The sequence below is a fragment of the Camelina sativa genome, chromosome 10 (genome assembly GCF_030686135.1).
Source record: "Camelina sativa cultivar CO46 ecotype springtype chromosome 10, ASM3068613v1".
Lineage (NCBI taxonomy): Eukaryota > Viridiplantae > Streptophyta > Magnoliopsida > Brassicales > Brassicaceae > Camelina > Camelina sativa.
In genome coordinates this window covers 23,732,258-23,748,329 of record NC_141889.1, presented here as the reverse complement: position 1 = coordinate 23,748,329, position 16,072 = coordinate 23,732,258, and the positions used below count along the sequence as shown (strand labels likewise).

The following is a 16,072-nucleotide window of genomic DNA, read 5'->3' as shown; positions in this document are numbered from 1 at the left end:
TCTTACGAATGCACAAAACAACAAAATTGTGTCTAAATGAATACAAGTCTAAACCTTATAAATTTGTTAAGTTATTATTGTTTTTTTTTTAACAAATATAAGTTATTATTGTTAGATACAAACATATATGTTGTAGAATTCAATACAATTTTAATAAAAATTTCATATTTAAAATTCCATGTAAATTAATAAATATAATTTTACTATGAACTATGAAAATGTATGTAATATTGAAGTAGAAAATTCTTTTTAATATATAATAATTTTTTATATATAGCTTTTTTGTACAAAATAATTACGATAATATAACATTGAAGGAACCATTTAAACAATGATAAAGATAATACGAATACAGTAGTTTTGTTTAGTAACACTGTACGATCATTTGAATATAGAAAAAATTAATTACTAAAGAAAAACTGCTAATTTGAAAGAAATAATAGTTAATGTCACGATGACAAAAAAAAAAAAATAGTTAGTGTCACCTAACAACACACTTGAAGGGTAAGTAGAAAATGCACAAATGAATGGAAAATATACATGAACAAAACTGTACGAAGATATTTTGAATATCCTATAAAAAAATATTTTTATTTTGATTCTTTTCATCGTTAAAATCAAATTATATATAAAATATATATTCACCCGCGGTACACCGCGGGAATATTTTTTACTTTAAAACAATTTAAATACTGTTTATAAATTTTAAGTGAAAAATATATTAAATCAATATTTTATGTAGTGCATAAGTAGTATATTTGTGGTGTATTGTGTATTTGTGTTATATAGGATATCATATTGTTAATTAAATTTTTATGTAGTATAAAATGTACCAATTTTTTTTATGTGTCTATTTGGTTTGCAATATATAGATAATAGTATTTGAAATTATTTAAAAAAATTTAAATTATATGCGTATACTATATTATGACATTTTAGTTTGTTTCATCTATTCATAATTAAACACTTTGAAATATACATTTTGTTGTGCATATAATCTTTTTAATTTTCGACGTTTTAAACTTTCAGTTGATCCATACTAATTTTTTCCTTTGTTATTAGTATGATACATATAAATTAAATTAAATAATAACTTTTGTTATAGAGAGAAATATATGGGTTGTGTCTTGTTCTTCTACAATTGGGAAAGTTAATTTGTTTTATTTATGTTGGTCTCGACCGACTAAATAAGTGAGATTTCGGAAAACAATGTTCCCATATCTTCTTCTTCTTTCCTTAGCAGCAAAGCCCAACTCTTTTATTAAAGTCAGAGAAAACAAGTCGAGTTGTTATCATTTCATGATTTCAGTTTTGAGTAGATTAGACAAAGAGAGTACCGATTTCATCACATCCTAATTGAGAATTCCAAATCTATTCAACTTTTGGAATAGTTCAGAGGTAAATTACTCTGTTTCTTTGTGTTTTTCGTTTCTAATAATTCGATCCGATATAGATGTAATTACATACATATGTTAATAGATTGTTTGGAAATTTGAACGTAGATTCTCAAATATGGAAAGAATCTAATTGAAAATGTATGGGTTGGGCTTTCCTAAGAGAAAATACTTTGGACAAACCCAAATTTTACAAATTTTTATTAAATAAATAATTAATAACAGTGGCATACTTGTAAATAGGTTTGAATTTTAAGATTTATTTCATAAATGTCTCAAAATATGTATATATAGATTTGGGTGAGATTGTTTTCCTCAAACTCTTTATCTACACCAATAACTAGTAAATACATAAATGTTATATATAACAAGAATACACATATTCTCAATATTACAAGTAATCGACATGCATCCGAAACAGATTAAGCACACTAAACAGCGGAGGCCACTCTATATATATATATGAAAATGAAATCCAGTATTGGTTTCGAGATAAGAAGAGCTCAAGGATAATTGATCATTGTTTGAATCTTTTATAAAAAAAAGTTTTGCATTGAATCATGTGTAAGAAACGTTTTAAAAAATAATAATAATTTAACATTAATTCAAAAAATAAAAAAAATAATCGACATACATCTAAGTTCATGTTTAACACTGATGAAAGATTTATGCGACATCTCATTTTCAGTTCAACATTTCATCAACACATTATATAAATTAAAGATACGAAAATGTTGGATAACTCGAATTTACATTAAGAACATGAGTTCATCGTTGACATTAGAGGTGTCAAACGGTCCGGCCGGCTAAGCCCACAGACATAAAAGTTATGTTGAAGCCCGTCCCGCTAAGCCCAACGGGTTAGCGGGCTGACCCGCGGTCCTAAATAATATATTAAAAAATAAAATAAAATTAATAAAAAATATATTAAAATAAAGTTAAAATAATAAATAATAATTAAAAAGAACAATTTAAATAAAATAAATGTTTATATTATTTTTTTTAGATGTTTTAATTTTTTTACATTAAATTATTTGTGTTACCACATACTTTTAAAAGATATATATTTAAAATTATATAAAATAGTCATGTATCTATATTAAATATTTATTTTTATTTAATATTTAAAAACCGTGGGCCGACCCGCCAATTCGTGGATATAGCCCACTAAAACTCGTAATCCGTTTGGGCTAGGCCCGCAAAGCCCACTTTTTAACAGGCTTAATATTTAGTGTCCATGTCCACCCCGTTAAGGTACTATTTAGACTAAGTCCACGGACATGGAGCCCACTTGACACCTCTAGTTGACATCATATACAAATGCACAAAACAAAATGTGCATATATGAGTTAATATAAGCTTAAGTCCTATAAATTTCATTAAACAAATTGAGGACGTATAACTTCATCTTTGACATTATTGAGAATATTGTATGTAGGGGTGTCAAAATGGGTAACCCGACCCGACCCGACCCATACCCATATGGGTTGGAGGTTTTCGTGGGCGGGTTCAACTCGATCCATTTATTATAATGGGTTGAATTTATATACCCAAACCCAATAATATAAAATCCAATGGCTAAATGGGTTATATGGGTTACCCATATATAAAGAAAAGAAAATAAAATAATTAATATTAAATCCATACCGTATTATATAAAATAGAATTATAGAACCAACCAAAGTTTTGAAGCTTAAGAAAATAATATATAGATATTAAAATAGAAAAAGCATCCTAAAATACGAAAGCCAAAAATCCATAAGACCAAAATAATAAGTCATTTTTAATTTAAAATAAAAACCATTCTTAATTTAAAATTAAAAAAACACTTGAATCTTCTTTAGATGATCCAATCAGATTCTACATATTAATATCTACATATTAGTTGCAAAAAGAAGATATTTTACATATTAATATATACATATTATATTATATTATATATATATATATATATTAATTTTGTTTTTTTCTGATTAACCCATGGGTAACCCATAACCCTAATGGGATTACCCCGTTAAATCTACAAACCCATTGGACGAACCCATCAATACCCATTTATTTATATGGGTATAAAAACTTAATCCATACCCGTTAAAATAATAGATAAACAGGGTAAATCCATGGGTTTCTACCCATTTTGACACTCCTAATTGTATGCGACTACGTGGTGTTCCCGAAAATTAGAAGATTTGAGTGTATCCGGAGGTAGTGAATTTAATTTTAGTTGGTTTACGGACAAAATTTCGCTGGTAGATTTATTAAAAACAAAAAGTGGTTTAATTAATTTTTGGTTTATTTCAATCTTCTTTTAATTAAAATTTGGTTTAATAAAATTCTGGTTTATTTGATGTGTAGAGTGGTTAAGTTTTTTTTTTTGGACAAAGATTTGTTTCCATTAATCAAACGTAAACATAGTTCATACAACCATAGGAGCAAAGATAATGAAGCTTAACACAAAGTACAAACAACATTAACGGAAAGGTAGAGTCTACATGAGAGTAGAGGTAGTTCGACGAAAGATCCATGAGAGCTTGGGTACCAAGGCTAGGTAGCGAATTGGTGCAAGTGACAGCATGGTTTGTCAAGCAGTCATCCATGGCTGAAGCATTGGACGAAATTAAGGTCACGGTCAATAGACTAAGTGACGTTGAAGGGGGTTCCAAAGTCGAGATTCTCGCCGGCACAAGAAGAGATGGTTCATCGACGAGGGAAAGGAAGGTTGCAGTTTTGTGGTCTGGCCGGGGTTGCTTGAAGAGGTTTTGGTAACCACCATTCCTTGGAACTGGGGTCTTAATGCCAATATTCTTCAAGTTTTGAGATGTAGGATCACTCACCTTAAAGTAGATGAATTGCACTTGCAAAGAGTTGGTAAACAGGGGAGGTAAAGTGGGAAGGATGAGGAAGGTTCGGTAATCGATTCTCCTTGGAAAGGTGATCATAATGTCGTAGTTCCTAAAACTTCGGGTTGCCTGATTAGTAGCCTTAAGATTGATGTCCAGGCCTGGGTTTAACAAATTAATCAGGGGAAACAGGGAGCAAAGATTGGAGAAAAAACGGTAATCACAGCTCCATGAAGACAGGGATCATAATGTCGTTCTTCTTCAAGATTTTGTCAAGGGAATTAAATGTAGGGTGATTTACTCAAATGTTACCCATCTTAGGTAATATTACCAGAATGCCCTTGTTTTATGTTACCGGAAAAAACGTTATTACAAAAATGCCATTGCCACGTCAAACGCTATGTCAGAAATCGCTGACATGTAACCATAACTCAGTCGTAACGCGTTATAGAGGAATGTTGCGGCTGAGTTATATGTATGTTGCCGCTAAGTTATGGAAAACAACATTTGAGTAAGAGCGGACGACTGACTTATTGCATAACTCAACCAAGGGTTACAGCTGACTTATTAAAATCTGGTTGAGATATGCTCTAACTCAGCCGTCCTTACGGCTAAGTTTTCACCCGATGGTTGAGTTGTCAAAATTTTGGCTGAGTTATCACTACGACACGGCTGAATTACCATTTTCTGACAGGTTGAGTTATGAAAAACGGCTGCTTATGAGATGTTGTTACGGCTGAGTTATCATACAACTCAGCTGTGATAGGCTGAGTTATCGTACAACTCAGCCGTGATAGGCTGAGTTATCGTACAACTCAGTCGTGATAGGCTGACTTATCATACAACTCAACCATTTGACGGCTGACTTAGTAGCAAAAGATTAATTACTAGAATGTTATTCAGTTATGACTGACTTATTAAACGATACGGCTGAGTTACATATTTCAGTTGATGAAGCGGCTGAATTTGGCAGCAATTTTTTTGCTTTTTAATTACTGTAATGTTTTTCATGTTGTGACTGAATTTTATATAGGTTGAGTTATTAATGGTTTGATGGCTGACTTGCCATGTCGGACACAACATCCATGTCAGCATTCCATGTCATCTTTTTTTTTCTCCGGAAATACGAAACGTCGTTCGACTCTTGTTCTTTAACTGGTAAATAAGTGAACTATTTACCTTCTTCTTCACTTTTCTTCTTCACCTAGTCATTTCTACTTCTTCTTCACATTGTTCTTCACCTTGTTCTTCTACTTCTTCTTCACCTTGTTCTTCATTTTCTTTCATGGATCCAGTTCCGGTTCTAGTTGTTTCCGGTAATTGGGTAAAGACACAGAGATATGTATTTAACACCGAGGATAGATGTTGTATAGTTGTGCAGATAGATGGAGGCACAACACACGACAAGCTTGTGAAGCTTGTTCTTGAAGACTACGGATTGGACGCGTTTAACCATGAGCTAAAGCTGAGCTACATGTTGTCGAACAAGGCACTGAAACTAATGGCGCATGATACTCCACCAGTTTTTGTCTCCAATGATCGACAGTTGCAATGTTTTTTTGGGGCTATGGAAAACCGATCAGCTACGTCTCTATGTAGAGTTTTCGGCGAAAGAGTCTACAGAAACTAGTGGAGCTAGAGGAAGTATGATAAGCAGTGACTCGAAAGTAGAATCTACATACGAAGTGTACGGTGGGGGATTTGAAGGCACTTGTTTTGATTATGGTAAGATCGTTGACAAAGAAAACGAAGAAGAAGACGATGAATTTTCAAGCCGATTTGATTTTTTCGACGACTCCGATGGTGAGTCATCTGATGACGAGCAATTTTCTGTATTGGACGAGCCTCAGAGTAAAGAGGAAGACCCACCTACTCCGCCTCCTCAGCAGAAAGCTCATAAATATGATAACTTTGCCGGATCGAAGATGAATCCGAAGGCTATTAGGTTGGAGGTGTCAACGCTAAAAATTGATGTAGGACAAAGATACAAGAGCAAAAAGGAGTTCAGGAATCACGTGAAACTTATTTCGGTTAGGGATGAATTTGATTTTAATGTACCAGTATCAAATCCGAGACAAGTAGTTTTCAGGTGCTGGGATGAAGGATGTCTTTGGAGAGTTCGTGCATTGTACAAGGGGATGACCCGGATTTTCATGTTCGTGCATCGGAACACACATGTTATGTGACGGAACATTCTACTAGATCCCGCCAATCAACAGCTGATGTATTGGCAGGTCTTTACAGGGACTATCTTGGTCCGGATGTTAAACCTAAAAGTGTCGGAGTCATTTTTAATAAGCAATTTAGTCTAAAGGTAGTAACTATGTTTCGACTGACTTATTGATAATAATGGCTGACTTATAGGTATGTATAGGCTGAGTTATTTACATGTTACGGCTGATTTATTCATTATTTACGGCTGACTTATTCGAATGTATCGGCTGAGTAATCTATATGTTATGGCTGATTTATTAATTTCTTTGGTGTCAACAGATGGGTTATTGGAAGGCATATCGAACGCTGCTGAATGCAAGGCAGATCGATCAGGGAAATCCTGAGGATAGTTTTAGCGAGTTGCCTTCTTACATATACAAGTTAAGAAGGGAAAATCTGGGTACAGTCACGCGTCTTCAAATAGATGATGAAGACAGATTCAAATATGTTTTTATTGCTTTAGGTGCGAGTATTGTTGGGTTTGCTTTCATGCGCAAAGTTGTTGTTGTCGACGGAACGTTTCTCCATGGTAGTTACGTAGGGACGCTTCTAACAGCCCTAGCTCAGGATGGTAACTTTCAAATTTTCACATTAGCTTTCGCTGTTGTTGACACTGAAAATGATGAGTCTTGGCGTTGGTTTTTTACACAACTCAAAGTTGCCATTCCTGACAAAAAGGATCTTGCGATAATCTCCAACAGACATAAGTCAATAGGGAAAGCGATTGGTCAAGTGTATCTGTTGGCTTCGCGTGGAATTTGCACTTACCATTTGTATAAGAACATCTTGGTGAAGTTCAAAGGAAAACATTTGTTCCCTCTGGTGAAAAAAGCGGTAAGGTGTTTTAGGCTGTCTGATTTTGATGAGGCTTTCAATGAGATTGAAGCACGTCATCCCGAACTACATGGATACCTCCAACGAGCTGGTGTCCGAATGTGGGCGCGTGTTCATTTCCCGGGTGAAAGGTACAATTTAATGACAACGAATATTGCAGAATCAATGAACCATGCACTGTCAAATGCTAGAAGTCTTCCCATAGTTCGACTACTAGAATCGATACGGAATATGATGACCAGAGGGTTTTCTGAACGGAGAGAGGATGCGAAATCGCAGCTAACAACGATCACTCGAGGTGTTGAAAAACTGTTACAGGTAAGTTTACATAACTCAACCATAACAGCTTTCACATATCAGTCGTAACTGTTTCCATATATCAGCCATTACCATTATAGTTTCAATAAATCAGCCATTATTGTTTTCATAACTCAGCCGTCATTGTTTTCATAATTCAGCCTAAAAGGTTTTTTTTTTGTTCTACTCCCTACTAGGACCGTGTCACCGCAACAAGACTTATGGAAGTAACCAGCATGTTTGCGATGTAAGCAAGTTGGGAACAATGTGAAAACTTTTCGGATGTAGTTAGGGGGATTTGTTTATTTTGTGTTATAACTCAGCCGTCAAGTCGTATAAACCAGTCGTTTGCTCTCAGATTGTTCCTTTTGATAACTCAACCGTCAAGTCATATATATCAGCTATCTACTTTCAGATTGTTTCGTGTGATAACTCAGCCAGTACTTACTATAACTTAGCCATCAACGAGACCTTTTGTTTTCCCGTAAAACTATAACTCATCTGTTAAGCAAAATTTTGGCGGGAAATCGTAAGTTAACCTAATCATAGACGCGACCTTTCTTTTGATAACTCAGCCATTATAGATTGTTCATTTTGATAACTCAGCCGTTATTCACTATAACTCAGCCGTCACATGAATCGACGTGACCTTTCGTTTTCCCGTAAAACTATAACTCAGCCGTTACTTTATTATAACTCAGCCTCAAAGTTAGAGTAGATACTAAAATGTGGAAGCATAAAAGGTGGATACATAGAACATATTAAGGTAAAACTGGAAATCATTGCTGGAAACCCTAAAGGATCTTAGAGACTTTGAGGGACAACCACCAAAGGTAAGAGTTTTTGCATTTGATTTCATAGTCTCCAAAGAGGAGAGAATGGAAACGATAATCCAAACAACACATAACAGCACAAGCGGGTGAAGGGAGTAACGGACTGTTAGGATAGCGATGGGAGGCAGTGTATGAGTTTTTCCGGGCCATCTTATAACGAGATAACTCAGCCAGAAAATTATTACCGGTTGCCATGAAACCCGCAAACAGCAGAGGATAATGATGTGCATCAAACAGCTGGAGGTAATGGACGGCCATGACCTCATTCCCTTGACAAATATTTCGTACCCGACATGCTAAGGTGGCATCAATATCGGCCTGTACATTACGACTGAGAATATCAATTCCATGCTGGATATCTCTATCCTCAGCCACAACCCTTAGCCCTTCGTAGTAGATGGCAATGGGGTTGCCGGCGTCAAAGCATTTGACGAAGAAAGGCCTGTACCGCCCTTCAATTTGGAGGCCACCATCAGGGGCATTGGATGTGTTGATTTGTGATGGATCAATACAAAGGCAATAAATAGCAGCTGTCTTAAGTACTTCTTTACTGTATACTGCATTTTTTCCCCTACGACCAGCCCTTAAAATAGAACCAAGTGACCACCATCGATCTTCTGCAACAAGGGAAACAATTTTTATGAAAACATCATCGGGGAGATCCGGCATCTTGGGTGCTCGAGCGGACATAATGTCATAAAAAATAATTTTATTCTTGTTTGTAGCTGAGAGGTAATAGACTAAAGAAACGGGAATATTATAACTCAGTCACTTGGTTCTATTTTAAGGGCTGAGAGATAATAATAGACTAATAGTTTTATTGTTAAGCAATATTTTGGCGGGAAATCTTAAGTTTATCTTATAATAGACGCATCGACGAGACCTTTACGGATTGATAAATCACTATAACTCAGCCTTCACATTAATAAACGAGACCTTTTGTTTTCCCGTAAATTTTAAAACTCAGCCGTCAAGTCATATATATCAGTCATCCACTTCCAGATTATTCCAAGTGATAACTCAGCCATTACTTACTATAACTCAGCTATGACATGAATCGACGAGACCTTTCGTTTTCCCGAAAAACTATAACTTAGCAGTTAAGCAATATTTTTGGCGGGAAACCATAAGTTAACCTAATAATAGACACGACCTTTCGTTTTCCTATTGTTTTTCCTTTATATTCTCTTCATTCATATGTCTGACTCTCTTTCATCTCATTCTTCGTTTCTATTGTTTATCTTTATATTCTCCTAAATCACAGATCTGTCTATTTGTTACATCTTACTATTGACATGGAAGTTGTTCCTCATATCGATGGACAGTTTTTTAGAGATGTCGAAGCGATCATTTGCTCCATTGATCGGGAGAATATTCTGGTTCTAAACCCTGGTGTGGGTTCCTGGGTTGACACAACCACTGTTACGTGGTTCAAGTTCCTTCATGTCCTCTCTATCGCGATTGGAGGAATACTACAACACAACTGACACCATGCGTGGCCGACGTACCGCTTGATTCCCTCCCACTTTAAGAGACGATGGTTTCTCCTCCTCACGGTAAGATCTCTGGACAAACCACCATATTGATATTATTCTATACTCTTATCGTTTCTTTCCTTTAATTGTAGCGTAAATACACGTGGGATCCAAAACATACTTTAACGGTCTGGACGCAGTTTAATCTGGTGGCTAGTACGATATTCAGAGCCCAGTTGCGTGCGCTTAAGAGGAGATGAGCGAAAGGTGGCAATAAACCCGAGATGCTAAGTAGCATAGTTTGGAATGATTTGGTTGACTTGTTTGAAGAATTTGGCCCAGATGACGTCGGTTTCAGAAAGTGATTTCCATTGTACTTTCGTGTTGTCTTGTATATGAACTATGAACTATGAACTAGGAACTACGATTGTGTGTTTTTTTTTTAATTTCGTTTATGTTGTACAATCATATTAATATAAATTAGTCGGTATTTCGACATCTCAGCCATTACCGAATGATAACTCAACCATACCGTTAGATAAATCAACCACAATATTTAATAACTCATCCATCACTTGATCTTAATTATTTACATAACTCAGTCGTGGATAACGGTAAAAGAAACCAAATGTTTGTTTCTTTGTTTTACATAACAATAGGACCACAATGGTAATGACAATAAAACAAAGGCACATCAAGCACAATTTGATCATGAATTTCCATTTCTTAATTTCTCTTTTGCTCCACATTCCATCTTCCTTCAATCCTTCAATCATAGTCTTCAACTCTTCAATCTCCACTGCAACCTCAGACTTTGCATTGCTTACCTCGCTGTCAATGATGGATAGTTTCGGTAAAGCATCTACAAGCTCCTCATACACACCATCTTCGACCCATTTAAACAAATGTTCCTACAAATGCAAACGATACTAATTACAAACGAACCAGAAAACAAAAATCAAAAGGACTTACGTCTCGTTTGGTTGGATATCGAAAGAAAGGTCTTCCTGGGTTTTGTTTTGTGGTCAATGTATATTTGACAATGTCTAACCCGCAATGACACTTCGAAGGCAACCCGCGGTTTCCATTTTCTCCATTCGATTGCCCAAAATTACAACTCATAACTGAAGGAAAAGATGGATAAATCAAACAGACGACCTAGTGAGAAAATGAGAATGAGAAGATGATGATTTGGGAATTTAGGGATTTGATTTTCGATTTTGGGGTTTTAATCGATTGTGAGGTTTGAGTTTTGACTTATAAGAAACGACGTCGTTTCTTATAAGTCAGCCGTCTAAGTCAATAACTCAGCCGACGTCGTGTGGATCTGAGCATACACAAAATTATTGTTCGGGTTTCCCCAACAATACTTTTTGTAAAATCGAGGCACGTTGTAATTGGATAATTTAAAAGAACGAAAGACCAAGGAAAGAAAGAAGAATACATTTTCATATTATTGAGGACCGTAAACAATAACTAAGCCGGCATAAACGGTATCTCAGCCAACCCTCAAATTAGAATGACTAAATAACCGACTAAACCGAACCGAACCGAACCAAAAAAATAATATTTCCAATTTGGTATTTTTGAATTGGTATGTTTGTTTAATTTCGGTTATATTCGGCTTACTTTCGGTTATATTAGGCTAATATACTTAATTACAATATATTTTGGGTTATTTAAGGATATATATTCATCTAACCGACCCATAACCGGTAATAACCAAAAAAAAAACTTAAAAAAAAAAATTCAAATGGTAATCATATTAGTATATCCATATTACCATCTTAAACAAAACACATTAAAACACATTAGAACCAAAACCAAACTCTTAAATTAAAAACAAATAATGTTACTCATCTACACCCCAAACCCTAACCCTAATCACTCTTTGTCTATAATTATTACTCATAATTGGTTATAATGATTGTAATATTCATTTTTCAATTCTAAATTTAAATTTTCAGTTATAATAATTTTAATTTACAAATATTACATAAGCCAGCCGATTATGTCGATAACTCAGCCATACCATTCAATTGTTGGGGTTTTTTTTAATTATAAAAGGGTCAAAAATTTGAAATTCAAATTTTGAATTTCTATTTATTTTAATTATAAATCGTGAAAAATGTGTTTATTACGCGTGTGTATGATAACAAGAAACATAATTATTGTTTGCGTCTCCCAACAACACTTTTTGTATTCTCGAGATGGTATATAATAAATTAATATGGCTGTTGCATAACTCAGACGTAGCATAATTGTAAAGTACATAACTCAGTCGTCACATATATTATTGTTAAACGACGTCGTTCAATTTATTGTTTTAGTATAAATGATGTGATTGTAGTGATTTTGTGTTTTAGTAATCGAGATCGAGTCAAGATGATGGCTCAGATAGATATCTACGGCGGCAGATCCCGGGCTAATGAGAAAACTCAACCGTAAATTCATAACTCAACCGTGTGAAGTATATAACTCAGCCGTCACTTAACCGTAAATCAGCCATAACTTTGAAAATAGACAAATCAATGTTTTACATACCCAAGTAAAATTCCTACCAAAAGAGACAAAACGAAGGGCATAATGGATTATCGCACCTGATCCATAAAATCAGGTGCCTCAACGTAGATTTCTGCTGCCATTATAACCCGTATAGCCTGGATATTTTGATCACAGATGCCATCGAAAGACAAACCAAGCGCTAGAAACTCTACAAACTTTAGAGCGTACACGCCACAATCACCAACGTGTACGTTTTGAGGGACCTTGGAGACACTCTTCCTCCTGAAACTGAACTGATCAAAAGTAGGTGTACGATATTTGTGAGGAACTATATCGTTCACCATTGCTGGAATCATCTGCGTAAACGCCCTACAAGCATTCAGCATTCTAATATCACTGTATTTGGTTGTTTGACCCACGATGCTATCATAGGAATCAATATGCCTTCTGATGAGATCCACGTGTAGCGCCACCTAGTGATTGCCTCCAGTTTGTGGAGTAATATACAGGTGCTCCACTTCTTCTATCCACTTCATTTTAGTCGGTTGATCTAGTGGAGTCAAACCATTAACTAAATCTTTGTAATTGTTGCCTTTGAATTTAAACATTTTGGGTTTCATCTTAAACTGAGCATAGTCACGAACTATCGTAGTGGTGTACCATGGGTCTATAAACGCAATGCATTTTTTGTGGAATGGGAAGAGATCTCATTTGTACCTAACCCTGAGGAGTCTCAAAAACGCGCCCATGTGCTGTAAAACAGATAATAACAACTCCGCCATTATGTATTATAACTCAGCCGTAAACCTAATAAGTCAGCCATTATGTATTATATCTCAGCCGTAAACATAATAAGTCAGCCATTATGTATTATATCTCAGCCGTAAATATTATAACTCAGACATCAAGTTAAACTTACTTCATCAGACAGCCACCCATAGGTACCATCCTTCACTGGCTAGTTCTTTCTTTCGGTGATGAGAGTCCTATAGAATTCAATATTGGGTGTTGACTTGCCTAATGGTGTAACCCTGAGAAACAAATAAAAATTAATATATAATGTTAACAAGGTGTTAAGAAAAAGGGTCTACAGGGTCATACTCGGCGCTCTTTACGAACTCCAAAAGTTTCTGCAACTTGACCGGATCAACAAGTGCCAAAGGATCATATATTCCAGGTCCAGGTACGCAGTTCTTCCTCATGCTCGTCAGTCCGTTGTCTCCAATATAAGGAAAAATCCTCAATTGTGTAGCTTGTTGTGTATTCAATGCACTTCCATCCGGGGACAGCTTAACACTCTCCAGCCTAAAAGCTTTAATTCTATCAAGCCTAATATTTTCCTCCTCATCATCCTCAGATTCAGGTTCAAGGACATCGTTTTCAACCATAACCTCGGCTGTCATATCACATAGACTGCTGTCAGCAGCGTCGGCACTAGCGTTTGCACCAGCTTTGGCTTCTCCCTCATTCAAAACAGTTTCTACAAATTGCAACGACTTCAAAGCAGTAGGCTTAGTAGTCTTTCTACCTCTTCTCTTGTGCGGATTATCTCCAACCTTCTTTTCCGCCAACTCTTTGACCTTCTTTGCCACCAACTCTTTGGCCTTCTTTGCAGCCGCCGCCTCATCTTTTGCCTTCTTTGCCGCAACCTCTGTGGCATTCTTTGTAGTTGCCGCCTTATCTTTGGCCTTCTTTGCCGGAACCTCTGTGGCATTCTCTGCAGCCGCCGCCTCATCTTTGGCCTTCTTTGCCGCAATCTCTATGGCCTTCTTTGCAGCCGCCGCCTAATCTTTGGCCTTCTTTGCCGCAACCTCTTTGGCCTTCTTTTAATCTAATTCTTTGTCCTTCTTTGCATCTTTGGCATTTTTCCGCGTGTGAGGCCGTTGATTTGGTTTCGTAGCAGCTGGAGACTTCTCAATGAAATTAAGAGGATCATCTTTATCAAAATCCTTATACAGATTCCTATTGACCCCAGCCAAACCACTGCCATCAACCTGTATAACATAGCGAAGACAATTAAAGATAATGATAAATCAACCTAAACATTCTGGAAATCAGCCATAACATTAACGTAATTCAGACATTACCACAGGACTGTTGACAGAGTAGTTTTGTTGCATTTTTCCTGGAACTGCTGGTGGACCTTTTGGTGTCAACAGTTTTTCCCGAAGGTCTTCTGGTAACAGATTCTTTATTTTGAAATTTTTATAATTTGAACACGCATCAAAAGTGTTTTGGCCAGTTTGCCCAACACCTATGAAAAGCACGTGCTCTTTCATCTGTCTGAGATCACTCTCAACAGATCCAAACCTGGTTTCAAACCTTTCATTCATCTTCTTTTCTATTCTATCTCCAAGGTGTCAAACCTTGAGGTTAAATTAGACACCAACTCAATGAGAGTTCCAACCGACCCAACCGACACATCTTCTCCAGCATCTTCCTCCTCACTAGCACACCGAAACAAAAACATAAACCGTCGTAAACAAGCTAACGAAAGATTACATATATTATAAACTCACTATACATCATATCTCTTACCTTTATTCCTTTCTTCTTCTTCCTCTTTTGTGCAGATCCTTCACCAGATTCACCACCCTGACTGTTGGAAACATCCACCTTCTGGACTTTCTGCTTCTTTGGGGGAGGAGATTCAGAATCAACAGCTGCTTTAGCTTTTAGCTTTTTCTTCTTATCACTCCCCTAAACATCCCAAAAACCTTTAACAAACTTATCTTCATGTATGTCTTGGATAAGGCGATCAACTGCTACGTCGTCTTTTTGATCTGGCCACGTATGAAATAGCTCGCGTACATCATCCTTCATAACCATTCTAGTCACACGCAGCTGTAACATAAGAGAATATGAGACCCATCAGTAAAAAATAACTCAGCCATCACTAAATCATAACTCATCCATCACTAAACTATAACTCAGCCATCACTAAACCATAACTCTGTCGTCACTAAATCATAACTCAGCCATTACTAAACAATCACTCAACCAGAGAAAAACCTTACATCACCAAGCGCTTTGATCTCTTCAGCAATTACGGTTTCCAGCGTTGAACGTGTACGGTTTCCACCCCATCGAAGCAACGGTATGCCACCATTTGTTTCTTTCTTTGCATCCCCAAATCGTTCTCCAAAGATTTGGACTGACTCATACGCCCAAGCCTGTAACACGGGTGTAAAACCACTAAGGGTGTACGAGTTTCCCGTAGGATTCAACATCTTTATAGAATCAACAAGAGCTTCAAATGCTGACCGACCCCACGGATAAGTCTTCACGGCTTCATCATCAAAAACTCTTTTTGCACTTTCAAATGGTATTCTAGAGTTCTGATGGATGGCATAAAGTCCAATGGCTTGAAAACACAACAGCCCCAACCATTTACGATGATCACGGTTTACCCATCCCCGACACACTTTTAATGCTTCCATGAGTTCATTTAATGATGGACCTTCCCCACCAGGCACTTTCAAAAGTCTGAAGAACTCTTTGTGTTCCTCTTGAAGTTCAAATCGTTCAGTAGGCATTGGGTCTATGTTTAACCCCGTGACATTAGCAAATTCATTCAACCCAAACCTGTTAGGTTGACTGCCGACGACAAACCAAAGCTCCTTCTTATGTACCCTTAACTGGTTACATAGTAGGAAATGTACAACCTTACCAGACCAGAC

General features: G+C 36.2%; 1 protein-coding gene across 1 annotated transcript; it reads right to left on the bottom strand.

Annotated features, from left to right (window-relative positions):
• Nucleotides 1-15,388: 15,388 nt before the first annotated feature.
• Nucleotides 15,389-15,832, bottom strand: LOC147937250 (uncharacterized). Its single transcript, XM_087468722.1, has one exon. The coding sequence runs from the start codon at nucleotides 15,830-15,832 to the stop codon at nucleotides 15,389-15,391; it is 444 nt and encodes a 147-aa protein (XP_087324848.1).
• Nucleotides 15,833-16,072: the final 240 nt, after the last annotated feature.